This window comes from Triturus cristatus, chromosome 10 (assembly GCF_964204655.1).
Source record: "Triturus cristatus chromosome 10, aTriCri1.1, whole genome shotgun sequence".
NCBI classification, from domain to species: Eukaryota; Metazoa; Chordata; class Amphibia; order Caudata; family Salamandridae; genus Triturus; species Triturus cristatus.
In genome coordinates, this window is record NC_140593.1 from 924,370,256 (window position 1) to 924,396,000 (window position 25,745).

At 43.6% G+C, this 25,745-nt stretch overlaps 1 protein-coding gene across 1 annotated transcript in view; it reads right to left on the bottom strand.

Moving 5' to 3' along the window:
* Positions 1-25,745, bottom strand: part of LOC146796261 (ficolin-2-like) — a 198,305-nt gene that overhangs the window by 49,345 nt on the left and 123,215 nt on the right. Inside the window, exons 4-5 of the mRNA XM_085631287.1 lie at positions 5,210-5,217; positions 552-679 (exon numbers count right to left, since the gene is read on the bottom strand). Coding sequence (XP_085487413.1) covers positions 552-679; positions 5,210-5,217 — 136 coding nt within the window. The remainder of the gene's footprint in view (positions 1-551; positions 680-5,209; positions 5,218-25,745) is intronic.

The following is a 25,745-nucleotide window of genomic DNA, read 5'->3' on the forward strand; positions in this document are numbered from 1 at the left end:
TCCCACACAGTGATTCTCAATTGCATTGTGTTTAACCACTAATTACTGGTCCAGATTTACCGCACTCCAAAGGTAAAATTGGATGCGATTTCACCATTATCCCAGTACTATGCAACTTGTTTCCGACCCGATAGTAATATACTGATAGTGAATGGCGACATACTGGGCAGCGAGTAGCCTTGAATCTGTTAGAACTATTTTGCGTTAATAGAACCAGGTGTTCTAAGGTTAAAAGGACAAAGGGATACATGCAAAGATGGTTCTACAGTACCAGGGACCACAGGAACCATGGAGAAAAATATGTCTTTTGGCCGAAACAAAGATTCTGCACCCATTGGAAAACAAAACTCGAATAAAAAAATGTTGTTGATGCAATTTTGTAAGTCGGGTTGGTCATTATTTTGTCAAGCTCATTCCGTGCTATTCCCAGAACTGAATACATTCCATCCACAGGCTCTCTATTATTGGACTGGCCATGAAAAGTCTGATCTCACCACAAACAGGAGTGTTGGAAGGGCATAGGTTTTATGGTCTGCACACAAGGCACTTACAATCCAGCCTCCTCCATCTGTATCCATGTCACAGAGCACCGTCAGAGGCTGGCATCCCTTTGGGTAGATGGTGTACCAGCCACTTAAAATTATTCCTTTTCTGAGAAGCTCTTTGCAGTCTTTCGCTCCTGGGGAGGAAAAGGAATGGGAAGGAAATGATGTGGAAAGAACTGATTGAGACAAGGCATCCTTAGGGGCAAAGTCTGCAGCAAAAAGTTATTTATAATTCCAAGAAGTGGTACTATGTGAAGGCATTTTTGATTTCTAGAAAGTTTAGCCAAGATTTGGACAGTATTCTACAAACAGAAATTAGGAATTTTAAAGTGGCGTGGCTGTCAAGCATATAGAAATATACCTCTCAGAACAAAAATACTGAAGTGAAGGTGAAAAGTTGTTTATCAGAATACAGTAGAAGATGACACCTATTGATGTATCATTTATTTCGTACTTGTATAGAGCAAGATGCCCAGATGTCGCCTTCTCCCAGCACTTGGCAGGGTTGGTTGTTGGTCCAGGAAGATTTTCCTTTACAAGTCACAGTCATTTAGCGTAAACAGTTGTAACACCGATTTTTGCCCATTGCCTGTTTTGCACTTTGCCTGCACTCACATTTTGAAAAGGCAGGTATCACAAGCTTTTCTCAGTGGCAAGGATGAGTGCAAAAAGTTAAGTCAAAATAGGGATCAATACACACAAACCTGTGCAGAAACTGTGTGGGCCTATTCACAAACTGTATTTTGTAGTATGTGAAGTTGTTCTACAGTAGTACTATCAATAGTAATATACCACAAAATGGAATCACTAACCTACCGGCAGAGATCGCCACCTCCACCTATCCCACGTTTTCTGTGCAGAGAGCTCGGCACTCATAACCCTATGTTTTAGTAGGACATGCAGAAGGTACATCTGCGAATGGCTGGAATATTGGGAATATTTACTACAGAATTTGAGGGGTTTAGGGAAATGTAAGCAGGGGTTTCGGGAGGGACGTACATTTTTCTTTAAGACATATCATTTCATTGGTTCATTATTTAATGCACAGTTAACATAAATAGTTAATATGCTGTAACATTGCCTTTGATTAGCTCTGGGTTTATAATCAACTTTTAAAATTATTAAAATTATTATAAACTTTTATATGTTATATTAAAATATTTGTATTATTTTGTTTAAATAATAATACACTTTACTCCTAAACTTTCCCTTAGGGAGGCATTTGCCATGCTGTCGAAGAATTTCACCTATGAAAAGTTATTAGTAGTAACTTTTCAGTTGGAAATACTGTTGTGGTAAGCTGCGCACGGGGTTGAGTAATAAAGGTCTATTCTCCTAAAGAGTGAGTATCAAAAGAGTGTAGAGTTACACCTAGGTGCAGTAGTAGATTTTCACGAGTAAATTTACACATGTATATTTGCCTTTGGGATAGGCAATAGGGGGACACAGTCTCCATTTTTTGCAACATAACCTATCCTTAATATACCTGATACCTGGCACAAATATTTTTTGTGCCTGCTATTAAATCTTGTGACTAAATGGCCGGCTTCAGAGTTTGACGGACAGATACTCTGTCATGAAAATTACAGATATCCCGATCCACCTTATTATAAGTGCGTTAGGATAGAGTGCACTTGTAATAATGTGGGCAGACTATCTCTCACATTTGTGATGGAGGACATGTCCGCCAAACTCTAAATCAGGCCCTGAATGATCCTAAAAGCCAGAGAAAGGATTTTCAAACAAACCAGCCTTGCTTCTGCAGAGTTGAATGCCACATGTCCATACAGTGTGTCCTTGATCGGTGGTAATTGCTCTCTGGCATTTCCTTTTTATTTCAAGTCATTTTTATTGAATTTCAAGAAATGAACAAATAAATAATGGAGATACAATAATGATAACACAAGAGCAAAAATGAGAGGTACTGACAAATCATAAGAAATACAAAGTAAGAAATACACAGTAAGAAATACAAAGTAAAAGGAAAGTAAATACATAGACAGTTATAAGTTACTCAAGTGCCTTATCATGGTAGTCGCAGTGAAACCGCACAGGTGGGCAGATAAGCACAGTTACCCTCCGAGTGATGATAAAAGATACAATGCAATATATATTGCTCTCTGGCATATTTCTAAATAGAACGTGGAGCCACAACGTTTGGTCTAAAGTGTGTGCAGTTATACATTTTGTTGTAAAACTGTGTAGTTATGATTAGGCCTGGGCGAAAATTTCGTTCCGTTCGCGGAAATTGCGATAATTTGACATTTTTGCGTTCCGCGGAGAGCGCGAAAATGTCAAAAATTCCGGTTTCCGCAGCTTGGCGATAATTTGTTTCTTGCTCGCGCTGTAAAATAATACATTCTCGCGCGCGCGAGATCGCCTTACCTGAATCCCTGCGTTCGCCGACAAGTTTTCTTGATCCGGTCGCGTTCTCCATGAGATGTTGTATTGTTTTTAGCCATTTGCGCTGTCTCGCGACAGTTCGCGCCCGCAGTGACGTCATGCGTCGCGCGATCATGTCTTTCTTCTCGCGATCATGCACCGCGAGACAACTCAAAACAAGATGGCCGCGCCCGCAAGCAACCACTTGGGTAAGTTGGCGACCCGCAACCATGCAGAAAATCTCGCGAACATGCCGGAAAAAAAACGCATCTTCGCGATATTTCCGCTTGTTTGCGATAATTTTAAACATTTTCGCGATAATTTGCGAAAGTTAATTTCGCAAATTCCACCCACCCCTAGTTATGATGGCCAGATTTAAGATGCTTTGTAAGAATCCTGAAACCTAATATACCATTTCACAAGCAATGCGAACTCGGATGAAAAATGTGCGTCAGGAATTTCATCAAACAGCTGAACTATATATGACAAATTATTGTTTACAAGCCATGACAGCATCACATGCGAAGCACTCTGGGCCACATTTACCAGTTTCTCACATAGCGCAGTGCAGCAGCCGCAAATGCAGCGCTGCACTGCGTGAGGAGAGATCTGGAGAGCGACATAATTACAGAAATATGTCACTCTCCTCCCTAAAGCCGGCACAGAAATGTGCAGCCGTGTGCTACAGACACACCTTTGCACCATAGCGCAAGGGTGTCTCCATAAGTCTAGCTTAGGTTTTGTACTGGAAGGATGCCCTTCCAGTACAAAATACTATGCTTAGACTAACTTCAAACATTTTACCCCTTTGTATGTACTGTACAGTGCAGCACACATGCAAAGTCGGAAAATAAAGGAGGAAAAAAGCGTTTCTCCTTCATAGCACCTATCTGATATGGGCACTATTTTCTCATGCTAAACCTTGTCTACGTTTTTAAAGTAAATAGGGTTTAGCGTTAGAAATCTTGGGTGGTTGCATAGGTGGTTGCATAGGAATGGCCATATTTATTGAAAAATATTTCACAAAGCAACTCCTTCATCTTTTACATCTGGGTCCCACTCTCTTTTTCCACTACAACATTTTACTTTCCTCTGTTTGTCAGCTTCACTAAACTACACACAATTTCTCAGACTATATGCTCACTTGAGCACTGTGCAGTTACTCCACTGTCACCCGAAGCACTATGACTGAATATACACATGCAATAAAATGAACAGACTGAATACTCTATGTATATACTTAAAGCAGATTTGCTACCCATTACAAATATGCTATAGTCCTTTGAAGTGTCCTTCGTTTGAATTATTTGACATATTTTTAAATTGTTTATCATTAAGGATATGATCCTCTGACAATCATGAAGTAAGCAACCTACACATTCAGGCATGGCGTAGGCCTGCTTCTGCATATCCATTTGATGCAATGCTCACTTAGAAGCATAGCGAATTAGCATATGGGGGTTGGCCGGTGTTTCTCAGAAACGGATTAGTGTAGTATATAGATCCAATTGTGGTTCTGTCAGATATACTTGTGGTGCATTGAAAAACTGCAGTGATTGAGTCCAAAGCCAATCTTCCCCAGGGAGTATCAAACAGGTTTGATTCAGTCACACACGAAGACATCAAACTTTACTTTTCTTGGCAAGATATATATTGTCCCACATTAGTTAAATTCACTGTATAAGCAATATATTTTTCAAGAATGCTTTGTACGCACTGCAAAAGTACTTGCACTAACAAGTGAGTGTATGTGAATAGATATATATAAAAGTGATCTTTTGGTTAAAAGTTGTTTTAGCCTGTCCATCACAAAATGAAGATATATTTAAGACAGCAGAGTTAGAAGTTCATCGATTAAAACTAGACAACTGTGTGCTACAGACAACTGTAGCGTCAACGTCTTGACCCCAGTCTTAAAATGTGACACTTAATCATAGGCCAGGCTGTTCCACAGAACAGTGTGTGAGGAACGAGGAAAGATGTCATCGGCAATGTGTGCGTGATCGTAAATACAGCTCCTGTGGGTTGCCTGTATGACACATATTTGCATAATCAAAAGCATAATGTATGAGAGAGCGGGTGAGTATGCAAGTGAGTGAGTGGGGCCATGCCCCTTTTTAATAAGAGAATGTGTCCTGAAGATTTGTGTGGTCTTACATCAGACCCACAACCAAACTATTACTCAGTTGTCAAAACAAGCCTGCATTTTGTTGTGGTGGGAGTAGCAATGGTATCAACAGTGGTTGCTTTTCTGCTAAGAGGGAAAACCATTGCCCCATTACCTGCAGCACTGCAAAAAAAAGAAAAAGAAAATGATAATAATGCAATATAAGTGAGCTAAGCAACAATGATGGATTCAACCCAGATCTGTTACTGGGAGTGAGAGTCTGAAATGTTTCAGCGCTCTGTCCATCATCTCCTTGTGTTTACTTTGTTTGCCCTGAGTTGGCAGAGTATGCCCAGACGTGGGTCTCTTGCTCACTTTGCCACTGGATTCAAGCTAGCCTGGCTGATGAGGGTTGTTACCCAGAGACCGGTCCCAGGATGCTTGTTTCCGGTCCAGAGAAGACCTGGCTTGGCAGTTCGGGCTGGACTGTTCCCATGAGGAACAGGGTCAAGACTGATTTGCATGTTGGCTGGGTCTGAACTGGGGTAGCGAACTAAGCTAAAGAACAATGATGGATTCAACCCAGATCTGTGAATCAGGGTGAGTGTCTGAAATGTTTCAGTGCTCCATCCATCATCTAGTTGTGTTTGCTTTGTTTGCAATAAGTTGTCAGGGTGTGCCCAGACGTGGGTCCCTTGCTTACTTGCCACTGGATTTAAGCTAACCTGACTGATGAGGGGTGTTACCCTAAAACTGTTCCCATGATGCTTGTTTCCGGTCCAAGGAAGACCTGACTTGGCAGTTCGGGCTGATTTGCATATGGCTGGGTCTGAACTGGGGTGACAAAGTGAGCTAAAGAACGATGTTGGATTCAACCCAGATCTGTGACTGGGGGTGACTGTCTTAAAGGTTTCAGTGCTCCGCTCATCACCTCCTTGTGTTTGCTTTGGGAAAATGAATGCAGTGCCTATTTCTCCACGTTGACCTCAGCGCGCCCGCATTTTCCAAGCATCACACCTGTGCGCTAAGTCTTCAACAACGTTGCCCAGTAGTTAGAAACCAAGTCCGCGTGTCTGAAAATTGACGCATGTTCTCCCCTCATGGTAAGGAATTGACGCATCATCTCCCCAGACAGTAAGGAATCAATGCATCACCTTGCCTGAGCTGCAGTAAGAAACCTACGCATCCACCTCCCATGAGAGTAAGGAACCAATGCATCACTTTGCATTTCTGGCGCATCACCTCCCCTGCATCAGTTTTTGTCTGATTTTAACTCATCCCAGGTAGTTTGTGATAAAAGTGATTCATCCATAGTTTTCTATGACAGAACCATTTTAAACCTTTTAAAAGTGATATCATTGCTTATGTATGGTGCATTTTGGCCTTGGTTTACTTACATAAAGATTGGTTATTTTTTCTAAAGTGGTGTGGTGTCCATTTGTAGTGTTTTCACTCTGTTACTGTTTGTTTATGTGCAAATACTGTACACATTGCCTCTGAGATAAGCCTGACTGCTCGTGCCAAGCCACCAAGGGGTGAGCAGGGGTTGTCTTGGGTGTGTGACTCCCTTACCATGACCAGAAGGAATGGTCCCAACTTGGACATGATGCGAGACACTGCCAACTAGAGACTCCCATTTCTAGCACAATGGGTATCTTGTTTTGATTTCAGTGTGTGTGTGTGTGTGTGTGTTTTATACATATGGTGTGGAGTCTTTTTGTTGCGTACATAGTGTGTTGCAAGTGGTGTTGTGCCAATACCTTTGACTTGAACCCTGAGGATAAACCTGACTGCTAGGTCCCAAGTTACCAGAGGGTGAGCACGGGGTATCAGACTAGTGTTTCGTACTGATCCTATCTGGAAGGGTGGATTCTGGCTTCAATACATGCCAGCCTGCCCTAAACGGCTGGGTCTAACAGTACACATATATGAGGATTTACAAAGTAAACATAGCTATTATATAGCAAACTGCTATGTAATGGTTGGGAAAAGAAGGAATCATGGGAAGTAAGGGAAGAGGCATTGAGGAGAACCCAGGTAACGGCAAGGGAAGCAGGCAGGGTCAGGAATATAGGGGTAGGTTAGTTGCAGCTCAAGTGACAGGTGAGGTTGAAAGGGAAGAGCTCACAAGAGCTGCACTGTCCAAAGAGAAACAGCGTTGCAACAGTACATCTGGCAGTGGGGGTGCTTCTGAGGCCTCTGCTATTCAGGATTCTGCTTAAAGGCAATGACCAAGGGCTATTTTCTTAAGTAGAGGTCTGATGGTGTCAGTAGGATTTCATCTGGGATTTAGGTACAGACCCTGTGAACACAGCAAGAGGTGGCCTTGAATCTGGTTTTTCACTTCCTGCACTTGAGACGTTTTAATGCATGGGCAAAGTAGGCTCTCGCCCAGGGCCCCAGCCTTTCAGGGGGCCCCCTGACAGAGTCAGCTCTGTTCTCCAGAGTTTTGCCCTAATGACCTTGAATATTTCTTAAACAGTTTGTTTTAAATGCTGTTTCTCTTTAATTTATTTGTATGTACCTGATGTGTGAGTCTAGTAAAGCCATTTTGCAGAGAAACGTTGTGTTTATGTTTCATGCAATATACATAAAAAAGGTTTCGTTTAGATCAAAACAAGGCCTAACATATGAGAAATGGGAGGGCGTCACAGAGATTATTTGCAGTCATATTGGTGAGCTCCTGCTGTGTTACAATATTGAAAACACACATAACTATCCCTGAATATTAGATGTAAACACATTTAGGGCCTTATTTATAAGAAGTGATGCTTAGCTGTGTGAAAACAGGGATGCGTCACTTCTTAGTGCGCCCTTCTTGCGACATGATAGATGTGTCATATTTACTGTGTGAGCACCATGCTGCAAGGAGTTACAGATACGTCAGTATTTCTGACGTATCTGTAGGCGCAAAAGTGATGCATTGCTGGGGTGTGTCTGAAAATAGACGCACCTCCAGCAATGTGTCCTTTCACATGGGGCAAGCCCCATGTGAAAGGGCCTGCATCAGTCTTACGCCTGCTGTGAGGCAAGTGTAAGATATTGACACAATGGCGTCCTAGAAGTGGCGAACTGAGTTATAATAGATTTCATTCCACCACTTCTACGAGGCTTTTTGCGGGGCAACACCCACCCTGCATACATTATGCCTGACATAGGTATAATGTGATGCAGGGGTTTGCAAAGTGACGCATCTGCCTAGATGCGTCACTTTGTAAATAGGGTGCAACATGGCACATTTTTTCTGCTGCCGTTGCATCACAAAAAGTGACGCACCAGCGGCATAAAAGTGAAGCAATGCCTCATAAATAAGGCACTTAGAATTTGGAAGAGTGTTCCTTTGCACTGTCAAGGACCTAATGAAATGAAATAGTGTATTTAATACAGCACGCTGCTACTCAGACTAGAGTGTCCTGGCGCGTGACAGCGGGAGGAAAACATGCGTAAAAGATCCATCAGTTATTAAAAAGCCAGGTTTTTAAGTTCTTCCTGAAAGAGAGTAGGTCTGTGGTTGGTCTCAGAGACTCATGGAGGCTATACCACAATTTTGCGCCTAGGGAGCCGAGGGAGTTTCCTCCAGTGCGGGCATGGCATATTTTAGGCACGATGTCCAGGTTGGCATTGGAAGATCTTAGGGGTCTAGATGTTGTGTAGCAATTAAGGTGCTTATTTAGGTAGCCAGCTCCTAAGCCATGGAAAGCTTTAAAGAAAATGGTAATCGCTTTGAAGTCGATGCGTTCTTTTATGCGCGCCAGTGTTGAGACTTAAGAATAGGGGTCATACTAGATCTGGGTTTAGGTGTCAGGATGTCTCTGGACGCTGGGTTTCGTACAACTTGTAGGCACTGGATAAGGGATTTAGGAAGACTGAGGTACAAGCTGTTGACATAGTCAAGCTTTGATGTCACAAGAGCCTGCACCACGATCTTTATGCTCTCAAGCGGTAACAGTGGCATTACTTTTTTTAGCATCCAGAGTATGCCAAACCAAGCGCCAGTTAGATTTTGGATTTGAAAGCGCATGGAGGGTATCTTGTCTATGATAATTCCTAAGTTTTTGACATTCTCCATTTCCGCGGGCGGGGGTGGCAGATCTTTTGGCCACCAAGAGCTCCAGTCAGGCATTTCTGGATTACCAAAGAAAACAACTCCAGTTTTGTAAGGATTGCACTTCAGCTGATTGATCTTAAGTCAGTTAAAAACCTTTGTGAGACAAGACCTAATCATTGCCCCATCAAAGTCGGTTCCTTTTTCAAATGTGAAAATCTGCGGAGTGTCATCAGCATAGAAAACAATTTTGGTGCCCTCTTCCTCTACCAGAAATGCAAGTGGGGATCGATATATATTAAAAAGGGTAGGACTGAGAAGGGAGCCCTGAGGGACACCTACATTCATGGCCGGAACCGGGGATGAGAAAGGGGGGAGCCAGATGTCCTGAGATCTATTTGTCAAGAAGGATGACATCCATGTTAAGGCGGTCCCCCCAGGCCGATGTTAGCAAGTCTCTCCCAGAGCCTCTCATGTGAGACCGTATCAAAGGCCGCCAACAGATTGAGCAGTATCAGAACAGCCTTGCCTCCCTGGTCCAGCTTGCCCTTGAGAAATTCAGTCACTTCCAGCAAAGCGGACTCCGTACTGCAGTTAGCCCTAAAACCGGATTGGGACTCATGAAGGAGCTTCCCATCTTCAATGTGTTTTTGGAGTGCCTTGTTTACATGCTTATTTAATACTTTGGAGAGGGCCAGAAGAAGGGAGATTGGCCTGTAGTTGGCAGGGTCCGTTGGTTTAGCGTTAGCCTTTTTTATCAGTGGAAGAATCTTAGCATTCTTCCATAATTTCGGCATGTTGCTTGAGGAGAGGGAAGCATTAAAGAACTGGTTTACCGTGGGGTTTATGGTAGGAGCTAATAGGTTCAGGATATTCACTTGTTATGGGTCGTAGGAGAGCCAGACTTAATGCTTTGGAGAAGGGTCAATGACTCTTCAAGCTGAAACTCAGGTAAAGCTAGTAAAGATGGAGGATCCAAGAGGTGACATTTGCTATTAGAACTAAGGTGGAAGGTCAGTTCTTCCTCTGAGATGAGTGAAGGCATGTTGGATCACAGAGATCATTTTGTGGAAGAATTGAGCTATTAGCTTAGACCATTCCTCCGTGCATGGCCCTTCCTTTGTGCCGGCTTTCGGGGCGGTAAAGGATTTAACTATGCTAAAGATTTCCTTACTCTTATTTTGGGCATTTTCTGTCTTGGTTTGAAATATGTTTTTCTTGGCTGCCTTCACGAGAATGTAATAAACTTTTAAGGTGTCTTTATACACTTTCCTGTCCTCAGGTAGATAGGATTTACTCAATTTGCATTCCATTTTTCTACAATTTCTTTTGCTAGATCTGAGGGAATCGTTAAACCATGGAGCTGGTGGGGCCGACCTCTGTGAGGAGCGGGAAACAGCCGGTACCGCTGCATCAATGTTGGTTCGCAGCCATGAATCTATTGAGAGGGCGTCCCAGTCAGGGCAGGCAGACAGCTTGGGTGAGGAATGACCGAGGGCGTCTGCTAACATCGGGATGGATATTTTATGAAACGTCCTGTAATTTGAGACCCTTTGCCCTGCGTTAGCCTGAGGCGCTGTGGCAGAGTTGGGAATGACAAATTTTAATAGGAGGTGGTCAGACCAGGTAATGGAAAGAGGTAGGCTTACTGATATGTCAAAGTTGTGAAAGATTTGGTCTAGGGAATCGTCCTTCTCATAGATGGCCGAAGAAATAGATGGAAACATGTTGCAGGCCTGCGGCGTCTCCAACAAGGGAATTGTTTGAGGGTCTTTTCCATTGTCCATATGTATATTGAAATCTCCCAGAATAAGGCAGTTGTTGTATTTTAAGGTCAGGGAGGTGGTGGTTGTATTACGCGCAGTAATAACATTCCAATTGCACTGGGAGGACTGTAAATCAGAAAACCAGCTATGCTATGATGGGGGGATAAGGTACAGTGGAAGCCTAAGGACTCTGCGCCCTCGATGTTTTACATCGGGATGGGAGAGCATTTTAGTTTTTGATTGTAAATTATGGTGACACGCCCCCTTCCGACTTGGCCGGTCCATCCTAAGGATTTTATAACCCGTAGGGATGGGCGAGATGATTGTAGGGTTGGAGGCTTCAAACAGCCAGGTCTCAGTGAGAAATAAAAGACCAGGCTGTTCGTCTAAAAGTAGGCCATAAATGTGTGGTTCATGCTTTTGCATAGAGCAACAATTTGAAAGGGTGGCCTTTAAGTCCTCTGTTTTCTTATTGTTTTTACACTTGTTGTTGCATTGGAGGATCTTGGGTGCGAGTTTCTTGGGCTGGAGGAGAGACGAGTTGCACTTATTGCATCGAAAGTCTACCTCCAAGCTCAGATCAGCCGCTGTACACTGACATAATGGTAGCCGCCTAAGGCTAAGCGTTTTTTCCCTATTGTAATATATTGAAAGAATCTCACCCGAGGGGAACTGGGCATCATGATCTACGCCGGATGCCTCTGGGCGCAGACGGGCTTGCCTTTGGCACGCCAGCGGCATGCCCGGTGCACACGTGCGCTGCGCGCCTCCGTTTGCATCGGGAATATATAGGCTAATGCCTATGATGCAAACTGGATCGCTAACACAGCTGAGTAAGTGGTAACTGCGCAGGCGGAAGTGAAGAGCCTGATAGTAGCCCCAGCCCTGCGCACAATCGGCGTATCAGAGGCAGCAGACCTGGACTGGAGAAAAAGCGAGATGCAAATTGAAGCAGCTACGGAGGTGTAGGCAAGCAGAATCAAGTAAAGTGCGCGTAGGTAGGAGAAATTGTTAAAAAGCACAGAGTAATTCAGCCACATATATACAATTTTAAAAGTATTAACCTAGTAGCAGGGCAGGAAACACTAAATCCTACCGCTGTCAGCTGCGCACGTCCATTTACATCGGGAATATATAGGCTAATGCTGCTGAGGAAGCGTAAACTGCGTGTGAAACAGGGGCTCAAATTGGATGATAAATTCAAAGCTGTTCTGAACATGGGCCCCCCAAAAATGTTTGACCCAGGGCCCTCAAAATCCGTAAGATGTCTCTGTTCCTGCCTTGCCACGTGGCGATGCTGCTATTGCACCTCCAGAATTGATATTGGATGATGTTGTTTCTGTGCATATTCAGAAGTGCTTCAGACATAATATTTTTCATTATAAACGTTGGTTTTAGCTGTATTCCACGTGCAGATGTTTGCCCACAGCATGTAATGGGCTCTGCAACCCATTTATGTGCCACATTCCAATAGTACACAAAATGTGCCTGCACTAAACCGCATCACCATAATATAATTAGCAAAACCTTTTTAAATTGACTAATTTAGTCACAAGTCTTGCTGCATTAGGGTGAATTCGCAAGAAAAGTTGCATTTTGACATCCACTTGGTATGTGTATTTTACCTTTGTACTAAAAAATGTATAGTTTAGAAACACAATTATTTTATGAACAGCTCACTTAAATAGCCATACTTCAGCTTACTTTAGAGAAGTTTTTGGTTCCCAAATTGTGGGGCTAATTTACAAGCCCCTTGCGTTGCCGGTGTGTCACTTTTTACATGGAAAAAAGTGACGTACGAGCGGCACATGGGGCTTGTAAATAAGCCCCTATGGGGCAGATTTACAAGCCCCTTGCACTGCCAATACGTCACTTTTTGTGACGCACTGGCAGTGCAATACACTGCCCCATATTTACAAGGATAGGAAAAGCTACCCTGTATGGCTTTTCCTGTCCTTGTAAATATGGCCCCTTAACACGCAGCACTTTGCGTGAAAGGGGCGTTCCATGGGTGTTGCTGTGGGTGTTCCCACGCAACACCCATGGCACGAGACACATTTCCAGATTTACGAGGAATAATAAATCTGGAAATGCGTGCAAATGCTACACCTCCCCAGGAGAGGCGTAGGGAGGCGCAACGAGGAGAAATGTATTAATTTTTCCTCGTTTTTGTTTCCTGTTTCTATGCGTACTGCATTCTGCAGCACGCATAGAAAGAGGAAATCACCTCTAATAATTATTTATGTACAGGAAGGAGTCCCTTCCTGCACATAAACAATCATGGAAAGAATGCTGTTTTTCAACTTCCATGCGTGCTACTGCAGCACACATAGAAGTTGAAAAATTGCATTTCAGATTGTTTTTGGGCAGGAAGGGAACTGTTTCTGAACAAAAACAATCTCCCCCCGACGCAGGCTTCCTTGCACCATGGTGCAAGGGTGCCTGCATCAGCGCATGGCAGAAGTTTGTAAGCCAGTTCTAAATATGCCGCATCTCTGTGCTTTCCAGACTAACGCAGCACGGTGCAGCAAAATGACTTGCTGCACCGTGCTGCATTAGTTTATTGTAAATCTGCCCCTATGTCTTTATAATTTGGTGCAGAAAGTGGTATAATACTGAAATTTATGTTGTGTGGAATCATTTATGAACAGCATGTAATCCTTTCCCAAGTTTTTTTTTCGTGATGCGGCTATATCAGAGATGCTGATGCTGTTTCTTTTTGGAACATGTCCATTCATCTGTTTTTACTCTAGTAACATTTTCTTTCTTCGGGACTAATGTGGAGTACTTACCCTACCTAGTATATTATGGAATTGATTAAGAATGTTGATAAGAACCAGAAACCCTTGCAAGTAAAATGTGCCTAAGGTCTGGCATACATAATTTAAACCTGTTAAATTTGATCCGGTGATGGAAAATCTCAAATTTATAAGCATGCCTCCCTTAAATAGTTCCTTTGAGATTATTAAAGTGTCAATCCCTCAATTTAGGAATTAATGCCAGATTAACAGCAAAAGAGCAGCTTTCAAAAAGTAACTTGAGACTCCATAAATCCTTTATTTAACCTGATCTCCCTAAAGTGATGTAGCTTAGTGTGAGTTCTCATAATTCCACAAATACGAAATCAAACAATTCCAGGTGTCTGAAGTGTTGTAAGGTATTTAAGATTGTCTTGCATATGTTTTCTCCTTTCTGTAGATATAATTTGGCATATGTACAAGCCCCTATGGCCACCACAACGTCACTTTTACCGACGTTGTGGTGGCGACAGGGGCTGTGCCTTACGTATAAGGCAGCGTTAAGCCCCTTGACGTGGCGTAACGCTGCCTTGTAAATAAGGCCCCCTTCCACGCTATGGTTAACGTGAAAGGGGCATGCTGTGGGTGTTGTGGTGGGCGTTCCATCACAACACCCATTGTATTTGACGCACCCCCTATGTACAATGGTGGCGCACCTAGGAGGCAGCGCCAAAATGAAGACCAGGAAAACCCTGATCTTAAGTTGGCGTTACGAGGAGAAATGCATTATTTGTCTCGTTTTTGCTTTTTCCATGTGTGCTGCCTTGTGCAAAACGCCATAGTTTGTTTATGTACATAAACAAACCTATAAAACAATTCAATTTTGTCACTTTCATGTGTGCTGCATGAAGCACAGAATGGCATTTTAGGATTGTTTATGTGCAGTAAGGGACACCTTCCTACACATAAACAATCCTCCCCTGCACGCAGACACCCTTGCACTCTGGAGCAAGGGTGCATGTGTTGGCGCTAAGTTTCTAAACTTAGCGCCATCGCAGGGGGAAATGCAAGGCTGCACCACATTCTTGTAAATATGGTGCATCCTTCGTTAAGCCAAGGAGGCCCTGGGGGCAGCCCATTCATGTGATAAACGGAGCGGCTGCTTTGAAGCCACTCCATGTTTCACAGTGCAGGCAGCAGCTGTCCTGCATTTTTAAAGGGGATTAGAGATGTCTGGGGGGGAGTCCATGGGACCCCCTTTACTCCCTCCAGAGGGCTGCCATCAGGGGCGCACTGACAGGGCACCACCTTATTGGTGGCACACTGTCAGGGCACATCCTGAGAGCTTCTTTGCGCCCACATCTGTCATACGGCACTGGCGTACAGGTGAAATAATTCCCTCATTTGCATGGGGCCACACCCACATGCAAATGAGGGAACACCCTCCTGAGAAAGTGCTGTCTCTGTAGGTGTGCCAGCGCTTTCAGTATTACAGAAGGAGACTCACAAGAACCTACGGCCTCTTGTGTAATATCAAAGTGCCCTGGGGGTGCACAAAGCAGGCGCAAATGCTTGTTGCGCTCCAGGGGCACTTCCATAAAACAGCCCTTTATTTCAAATTAAACTTTCAAAATGTATAACTACGGTTCTACTTATTGGATTTTTACCTTCTTTAGTAAATCAAGCTCTATGTGTTAAACTTTGTGTGTTTTTCACTGTTTTACTCTTTTAAGTATTGCACAAAGGCTTTACACATTGCCTCTTAAGTTAAGCCTGGTTGCTCTGTGATAAGCTACCAGAGGGTCAGCACAGATTGATTTAGAGTCTGTATCTGACTTACCCTGACTAGAGTGGTGGTCCCTACTTGGACAGGGTACATATCTCTTCCAACTAGAAACTCCATTTGTAACAGTAGCTGACAGGGACAGGCAATCATATAGATGACATTCTCTGAGATGCAATTAGTATTATATTTAATGACCCAAGGGCGTCAGTGTCTATATTGATTTCTTTGCAGTGTTTTATAAGGGACAGCCTGCGCATGTACAGCATGGATAATGGCCATTCACCGGAGGCATGCCCTACAGTGTTCCAGGTGCTTTTGGGGCGGCCTCACGGTTTCAAAAGTGTGTGTTTACTAGTTTGTCCCTCATACTTGAATTTCTCTTGAAGGAAAAGAGGCATACAGGCCAGTCATTAATGGTTCCTTTCAGGATTTTCTAGTACTTAGTGATTATTATCTTAACTGTATTAGATATAAGAGTGAAAGTAGTGAGTAAAACATGTGAGCCTTTCATCATGCACTTTTTGGTAGGTCTCCAAGGGAGCATCTCTATAACTGATTTGATTGCGCTTGTATGTTGGAAATTCTAGTGGGGTATCTATGTGCCACGAGTCTGTCCTTGAGTCTGTTGGCCTATTCTTTGAAAGAATTAATATTGAAACAATTGTACCTAATGTGCAAAAACCAGGGGTTTCTCTCAATGATCTCGGGTGATGGTAGTCGAAGCAGAGTAGATAATTGTTTTTGTGGGTTTTTCATGAACATTTGTAACAAATTTATTATCAATGATCTGTATGTTGAGATCAAGGAAAGTAGTTGTATCTTTACTGATAGTGTGTGTGAATCTACGGAAGAGGTCTCTCGTGTTAGCCCATGTTGGGAAGTCAATGGCTTTTTTCAGGTCACCCTGAAAAATGATAAGAATATCATCAATATAGCGATGCCACATGATGATGTTAGCTTTACATGGGTTATCATCACTGTAAATGTTGTTCAAAATGAAGGACCTAGAGGCAGACCAGACTAGGGGCGAAGGTACTGCCCGTCAAAGTGCGCTGGATTGGAGATGGATGGTGTTATTGTTATTGTACTTGAAAAAGTTGTCAGTTAGGGTCAGCATACCACAATCATGGACGAATTGGATAGGGGTGATGGTGTCTATCTGTGCATCCTTGAGAACATTCTCAATGCCTTTTAGCATCTGTTCTTGGGTAATACTAGTATAAAGAGCCTCAAGGTCCATTGTAATGAGGAGATCTGTTTCAGAGTTAAAACTCATGTCCTTCAAGAGGTACAAAACATCTTTTGTGTCTTTTAGCAAAGATGACATAATCTTGACCAGTGGTCTAAGGAACCTATCACAAAATCGTGAAAGCGGTTTAAGTATGGAATTGATGCCAGAGACAATTGGTCTACCTGGCAGAAGATATTTGTTTTTGTGGATCTTTTGTATAATATAGAGTTGTGCAATTCTAGGTTCTTTATCTGCTCAGAAAATTGAATTTCTGCTCGGTTATCCACCCCATAACAAGTGCCTCTTCTACCATAGTCCTTATCATGCAATTGAGGCGTGGTATTGGATCCTCCCCGAGGATGCTGTAGCTGCTCTTATCTGAGAGAAGCAGCTTGCATTCCTATTGGGCATATCAAAGGGTAAAATGACTGTATGTAGTACCCCCTTTGTCAGCTTGTTTTATCACTATCTGGTGGTTATTTTGAAGACTTTTGAGAGCTTTCTCTCTGAGAATGACAAATTGTTGAATTAATTGCAATTCTTGATGTCAATGGCTTCTATTTCTCTGGTGACCATCATCACAAAAGTTTAAACTGATACTGCTGTTGTCTGAGTAGGCAGTTGAAAGGTGGATTTATTATTCAGCCCTGTATTCTTAAAGAGAGTGTCAGTACCGGAAGAGTTGGCAAAGTAGGCTTTTAGCCTAAGTTATTGTGGCAAAGTCAGCCAGTTCACACCAGAGACAGAATTTGTCAATTTTAGGACTAGAGACTAAGCCAAGCCCTATATTCAGGACTTTGAGCTCTATATCCATGAAGTATACCATACCGAAATTAATCGCTAAGTTATTGTCCTGCTTGGTCTTGCCTGGCTTTTGTCTTTGGTCTAGCTCCCGGTATTCATCATTGTTGGTTCTGACCCCTGTACCTTGAATCCCTCTCTATTATGTCTTCCTCTTCCTCTTGCCCATGCTCTCCCTGAAAAAGAGGTTTTTCATACTAGAAGGGGAATCCCTGTTGGAAGTATGGGTACAGACTGGGTCACATTCCCATTTAGAAACCTGGATTGTAAGGACCCGTTGGTTGGTAATGGGGGTAAGTGCTGGCCCTCATCATCACTACTGTAACTACTATTATTGTTAGATCTGAATAACCAATCATTTAGGTTGGGCCGTTTGTTGTGGTTGAAATGTATTTTACTTTTCTCTGATGATGGGTTACTGCCCTCTATGGTTTAGTGGTCATCAGTGACATACGGGTAAGTGGACTCATGACTGAATTTTTTTAGGTCCTTCTGCAACTTGGTGATTTTTGTCTGGGTGAGGAACTCCATTTGTTGTGTCATATCCCTGTTAATTCCTCTAGTCATTCCTTACATGTTGTCCTTTTGACTAGGGTTTTGAGGTCTGTGTGTATTGAGAAGTGCTTCAGACATTCAATTTTTGATTACCAACTTCGGTTCTAGCTACATGCCACGTGCAGAAGTTTGCCCACAACATGTATTTGGATCTTCGTCAACCAATTTATGAGCCACATTACAATGGTTCAAAAAATGCACCTGCACTTAACAGCATCACCATAATCTGATAGTGAAAAGCCTTTTTTAATTGACTATTTTAATCTTAAGTGTTACTTCACAAGTGTGAATTAGCAAAAGAGTTGCACTTTGAACATTCACTTGGTATTTTTTACAACAATATGTGAGTCTTTTACCTTCATACCACAAAAAAATGTATAATTTAGAACCACAATCATTCACAAGACAGCTGCATACCAACTTTCAAAGAGAAAGTTGAGACTACATAAATCCCAGGTTTAACATGGTCTCAATAAAGTGATGAAGCTCAGTATGAATTCTCATAATTCCACAAATGCAAAATCTAGCAATTCTAGGTGTCTGAAGTGTGGTAAGGTATTTAAGATTGTCTTACATATGTTTTCTCCGTTTTATACATATAATGTGTTTCCATAATTAGTTAAATGACTCAAAGGGCCTCATTACGATATCGGTCCGATCGGAGCCAGTAGGCGGTCAGTTGCGATCCGAATGACATCTGCTGCCGCAGTCCGACCGCCGCATTAAGATGCACGGTGGTCGGAGGCAGAGTGGAGGGACTGAGTCCATCCGACTATCGGTCGAGATGTAATTGACTACAATAAGGGCAGTAACTGCTCAGGCACCGTCGTAGGGGTTATGATATCTCTTTCACACTGCATTTCAATGGCTGTTCGACCGCCATTAAAAGGCTGTCAGAAACGGATTTTAGGGCCCCTAGCAGGGCCCCCATCCCTCCGCGGCCTCTGCTATGAGGCCTCAAACATCCATACCTTGTGTGCCATGCACCACATGGTGGCTGACACAAGGTGCATGGATGTTTGAAAACATCCATTTTACCAATGCGGCTTGTGCTGCAGACCTTTCCGACTGCAGCACAAGGCAAAATGGAAAAATGTATGTTTCCGACTGCCTCATGGGCAGTCGCATCCTAATTTGTCGGATGGAACCGCCAACTACTAGTCGATCGATTTCCATTCTGACGCGATGACGGTCAGACGTGTGTCGGACCAGCATCGTAATAAGCCCCTAAAAGTCATTTTACTCACAGTTGCATGTCTCATTATGGCCCATAACAGATTTGACCACATCATTCCTACATTGTAGCAACTACATTGGCTCCTATTCAAGCCTACATCTCCTGCAAGACAGCTACATCACTTACAAGCATCGGCAGCCGACACAGTTAAGCGCGGTGGGACGGGCGTGAAGTAGGCAGACGATGGAATAGGTATAATTAAGTAAAAAATACCTATTCTGTTGTCTGTCAACTTCTCCCTGCCGCGCCGCGCCACGCCCCGCCCCACAGTGCCTGCCTGTGCTGGACGCTGCTGCTCACAAGTCCTTTTGAAACAAGATTCCTCGATTTTGGGCATAGAAATTAATCATCTCGGGTGGACTGCTCCTTACGAGAAGGCTGGACATATCTAAACCGGAGATGGAGGCATGCATGAAGAGAAATAACAGAAGCAATGCTTAATTTGTGACAGTTTTTGGCAGTGCTCCATTTTCGAGCAGTAGAGTGTTAAACAATGGAGTATACTGAAGCTTTGGTTGTTTGGAATATGTCCACATTTCACACCTTGGTGACGATTATAAGTTATGCTGTTATGGGAATTTGCCAGCAGTGAAAGGAGCTGTGGGTAGTGCTAACTGCAGTGACAGACCAAATTAGGTACTGAGCAGAAGGAACTCTTCATCCATGCACCCAGGATCAGAAACAACAGACTTAAAATCGTACATCCCCCTAAAATTGAGAAAGAAATTTAAGACACATATCTTCAAAGAGCGCTACCACCCTTCAATATACGTAGTGACTTGTTACCTCCCTTTTGAAAACTATCCTGAATCACATAATGGACTCCCACCCACAAGTCAGCGTTATTTTGATTCTCAGCTGGCTTGGATCCATACAAATGGCACTGCATACAAGATTTTCAACCCCGATGCTTCACCCCCCTATATATAGGCCCAACCACAGTAAACGCACCCATGTGTATTAAAAAGCAATGCACTCCGTTTGCCTCATTTCCTTGAAGAAAAAAATAAACAGTAATATAAGACTGGATTGTGCTATGCACTATGATCACTAGCAGCAACTTTTTCCGTAAGGACCATGATTTAAAGACCAAAAAATAACGAATATGACACCTCTTTTACGGATGTATGTCGTTACAACGCACACTTTTACAATGCATGCACTTACAACGCATTTTTTTACAACGCAACATCCACTACAACGCATTCCATTACAACGCAGGACATTACAACGCATTTTTAAAAACTACCTTTACAACGCATTCCATTACAACGCATACTACCTTTACAACGCATACCATTACAACGCATAATCTTACATTGCATTTAAGGTAAGTATTGGATAGTATAGGGGTAAAAATAACTATTCTTACTCCAGGGGGTGCAACAGTAGGGTAAGTGTTGGATAGTATAGGGGTAAAAATTACTATTCTAACTCCAGGGGGTGCAACAGTAGGGCAAGTGTTGGATAGTATAGGGGTAAAAATTACTATTTCTAACTCCAGGGGGTGCAACAGTAGGGCAAGTGTTGGATAGTATAGGGGTAAAAATTACTATTCTAACTCCAGGGAGTGCAACAGTAGGGCAAGTGTTGGATAGCATAGGGGTAAAAATTACTATTCTAACTCCAGGGGGTGCAACAGTAGGGTAAGTGTTGGATAGTATAGGGGTAAACATTTCTATTCTAACTCCAGGGGGTGCAACAGTAGGGCAAGTGTTGGATAGTATAGGGGTACAAATTAGTATTCTAACTCCAGGGGGTGCTACAGTAGGGCAAGTGTTGGATAGTATAGGGGTAAAAATTACTATTCTAACTCCAGGGGGTGCAACAGTAGGGCAAGTGTTGGATAGTATAGGGGTAAAAATTACTATTCTAACTCCAGGGGGTGCAACAGTAGGGCAAGTGTTGGATAGTATAGGGGTAAAAATTACTATTCTAACTCCAGGGGGTGCAACAGTAGGGCAAGTGTTGGATAGTATAGGGGTAAAAATTACTATTCTAACTCCAGGGGGTGCAACAGTAGGGCAAGTGTTGGATAGTATAGGGGTAAAAATTACTATTCTAACTCCAGGGGGTGCAACAGTAGGGTAAGTGTTGGATAGTGTAGGGGTTTTAATGTAATATTATGCGTTGTAATGGTATGCGTTGTAAAGGTAGTATGCGTTGTAATGGAATGTGTTGTAAAGGTAGTTTTTAAAAATGCGTTGTAGTGTCCTGCGTTGTAATGGAATGCGTTGTAGTGGATGTTGCGTTGTAAAAAATGCGTTGTAAGTGTAGTGCGTTGTAAAAATTGCGTTGTAAAGGTTGTATACCCTCTTTTACAGTTGATGTTGTCCAGTTCCCTTTCTCCTATATGTCGGATAAAGTTCAAGAATAATATATTTAATAAGACACTCACTTTAAAATGTGCATTCTTCCCAATTAAAGTAAAAAAACAACCTGTCATTTGGCATCTTTTGTTTTATTGTAACACGTTCTTAATTTATAAAGGGCTGCAAAATAGCACACACAGTGAGTTGCCAAGGACAAACCAGCATACAGTGCTAAGCTAAATGAACATCATCTAATCTTTTTTTTTTTTTAAATGGCCACAAAGTCTCAAACGTATGCCTGGTGGAGCATACTGCTATAACAGAACAAGGGCTGCGTATTGTCTGTTAGTTGACTTGTGTTATAAGTGAACCTTCTCCTCTAGTTTTGTCAGCTAAATTAGGACATCATACTTTCAGCACATAAACCTGGGGCATATTATCAAGAAACGGCGTTAAGATTATCGCCGCTTTAGCGGCAGAAAACTGCAGCTAAAGCGGCGATAATGGGCTTGATAATATGCCGCAGAGAATTCCAATAGAAGCCCATGTTGACACCAGAACATGGGCTTCTATGGGTATTCTCTGTGGCATATTATCAAGCCCATTATCGCCGCTTTAGCGGCAGTTTTCAGCCACTAAAGCAGCGATAATTTTAACGCCGTGCTTGATAATATGCCCCCAGGTATGCCAAACCACCCATGTCGCAACCTGCAAATCATAAATAGAGCCCTAACAATTTAGGGCCCTCAAGGAGACGTTGTTGTAGGTTCTTGCTAGTTCATTTGTATTGTGCATACTACTCAACTGAATTTCTTCTAGAGGTCAGAGAGAAAGGAACAGTTTTATGCAGCAGTTTCTTACATGGGCACAGAAAGAGACTCAACAGCTGTATAATATATCACACTAGAAAGCTTAAAATGTATAACAATTTTTTAGAGCTGTATTGAGAATAGACTAGTGCAGAATGCATTAGAATAAATTATTGTATGGTTATCTTAAGAACACAATAGGGTAGGTTTGGAAAAGGAGCCTTTTGAGTATTTATATCTGAATCCCATTAGGGATAGATCACTGCAGATTTCTGACAAAATGTTATTGTAGAGGTACAGAGCCACCACTGAAAACCTCCTGTCACCTCTGCTCTTCCCTCTGGATCTTGGTATGACTGGAAAGTTTACCTTTCTGTAGATTTGTTTTAATATTTATTCTTGCTTGTAGTTTTGTGTGGGGTAATCCTTCAAAGAACCTGCAGGTGAGACAGCGTATCTTGTATTTGACACTTTTTGGTACTTAGAGCCAGTGAAGGTTTTTTTATATGTGCTGCCACTGATTGTTGATAGTTCATTACACGTAATATACAGCCAACTCCATTTTTGACTTTTTGTAGTCTATTGGTATCAGATTGTAACAGACGAGCACCCAGAGCATAGCTGCAGCAAAGGCATGAGTTAGCCGGTGCACCTACAACTAGAGAGTACTTTTAGGACAATACACATGTGCATATTTATTTTTTGCGGCTTCCATTGGAGAAAATGTGACATAAACTTTTGCTCCAAACTGTTAATTGAGGCAATGTTCAGCACACCACAGATTGATTTGATGGGGACAATTTGGCCAAACAATGTAGGCCATTCAAAGATTTTGATTGCTTCAGGTGACCTTGAGGGCCAAGGTGAAGAATTTTGTATTTTGAGACATCCAGTTTGAAAGTAGTGCAGCCCATCCAGCGTTAGACTGCTTGAGGGTCATTGGATCTGGTCATGAATTGGTCGACTGATTCCATACACTATGGTAGGTTTGAGTATCTTCAGTAAAGGAATGGAAGTCTAGTCTATGGTTTTGTGGCAGTCATCCCACACCATAGATAATGCAAACTCTGTTCCCTGTTCAGGCTGTAAATCTGATTGGACAGAATTTAGAAGCCAGTTGTTTTCTACTTAAGCCTGAAGTTGGGTAACCTTTTCCAATATCTTGGAGATCCATTGGATTCCAGCAATGGGTGATAATATTCGCCTCCTCTAAAATGTATTCCAACTCTTTTTTTACCTCATTGACCACAAGGGTAGGAGGACATGGCATTGATCTTATCACTGGCATATTGGCACCACTTCAATGGCACCTTTGGGGGTGTGGTCGAAGGGACTGACCTTCTCTATTACCACCCACAGCTACTGTCCCTTCTGGAACATGCGTTTGCTGTGGCTGATGGTTGCTACATGGATGACGCTGTGGTTGCCTGGTAGATGAGAATGAAGCTAGCTGGATGTGGTCTAATGTGTTTTTTTTTTTTTTTAAATAAAAGTCTTTCTCCAAAAATGGCTTTCTACTTGCCGGCACAGGTTTGAGAGAGCAGAGTTAGAGTGCCGGTGGAGGGGGCAAGAGGTGTTCTAATAAAATTAAAAATATCCGAGCAAACCATTTGTGCAGAGCTAGAAAAAACAACTTGTGAGCGTTTGTGCCAGTGTGGTGATTTCACATGAGGTTTTACTGCATGCATAGCACCATCATGGCAACAGACCCCCCCCCCACAGCAAGAATGCCCGCAAATGAAACACACCACACAAGAAATACTTGGGAAAAAACTGCTGCAGGTTTATTACATACAACGTTATGTAATCTGGTGGGTTAGCTTACGGGCGATCCAAGGACAGACAGCCTTCTCGCCACCTGCCTGCCTGATGAGCCTAGCAGCACCGTGGCGAACCACATAGTACTGCACCTTTTGGTGATCCCCTTCCCGGATCACCTGACCACCCTAGGTCCATTATATTCACGCCCTTCTGGGTGGAGTGAAGCTAGGCAAGCCCCCGGTTGCTCAGGCCCACAACCGCCTGAAGGACTACGGGGCGCCGACATAGAATCCGTGAACCTCCCATGAGGCTCCTGGGGTTTTGCTCTGGCACCACTGTGTGCCGCGCAGTGGTACTGTTCTGTACCCATATGCATCCAGATCGCCCTGTAACTCCGCCTACAATGAAAAAGTACAACACTACAAAGTTCAACTGTGCTTCCCACTGCCAACACGCCGGGTAAGCGGTAGGGTGGGAGAGCGTGGTGGAAGCGCGGTGTACACGGTGTGTCCGGTGCAAAAAAGAGGCTGAGGAGGGGGTGGGGGATACCTATGTACCCCTCACCCCACCTTGCGCACCGGACGTGATGCGGGACACCCGCAACCCAAGGGGGGACTCCTCCCTAGGCCAAGCCCCCCCCAGGAGAAGGGGGGAGGAGAAAGGAGTGGGGGGTGGATGCCCGATGCCACTACAGGGCCGCCCTCCTGAGTGGCCCCCTGTGGTGGCCTCGGGCAGCCACATATCACCATCATGACAACAGACCCCCCCACAGCAAGAATGCCCGCAAATGAAACACACCACACAAGATATACTTGGGAAAAATCTGCTGCAGGTTTATTACATACAAACTTATGTAATCTGGTGGGTTAGCTTACGGGCGATCCAAGGACAGGTAGCCTTCTCGCCACCTGCCCACCTGATGAGCCTAGCAGCACCGTGGTGAACCACTTAGTACTGCACCTTTTGGTGATTCCGTTACCGGATCACCTGACCACCCTAGGTCCATTATACTCATGCCCTTCTGGGCGGAGCATAGCTAGGAAAGCCCCCGGTTGCTCAGGCTCACAACCGCCTGAAGGACTACGGGCGTCGACATAGAATCCGTGAACCTCCCATGAGGCTCCTGGGGTTCGGCTCTGGCACCACCATGTGCCGCGCAGCGGTACCGTTCTGTACCCATATGCATCCAGATCGCCCTGTAACTCCGCCACAGCCCAGGAGGCGGCCAACCGTCGCCGCCGGGGCCCCCCACCAACTGCTCTAGTCTATTACCTGCAACCTTTGTGCGCTAGTGCCTCCTCCAAGTCTAGCAGGAACAGGTCCATCCCCACCGGAGTGAGGTGTACCCTGTCAGACTCGAAGTATCCTTTGACCCTTTCCTGAATCATTTCGTGCCTGATAAATCCCAGGCCCCTCTGCTGACTGAACTTGCGCATGGAGCTGTTCACCCGTTTCCTGGACCGCTCCACCGCCTCGCTAGACTTAGCACCCTGCCACACCGACCGCGGCAAAATCTCTGACCACCAGAGCTCACACCAACCCAGGCATTTGCTCAGTTCCCCCAGGTCAGTCTTCATGGCATGCAGGAGCAGGGTCCTCCCCAATGTAGTCAAGTCATTGACCCCCAGGTGGATCACAAACAAATTGGGCGGGGTACCCAGTGTGGCTAG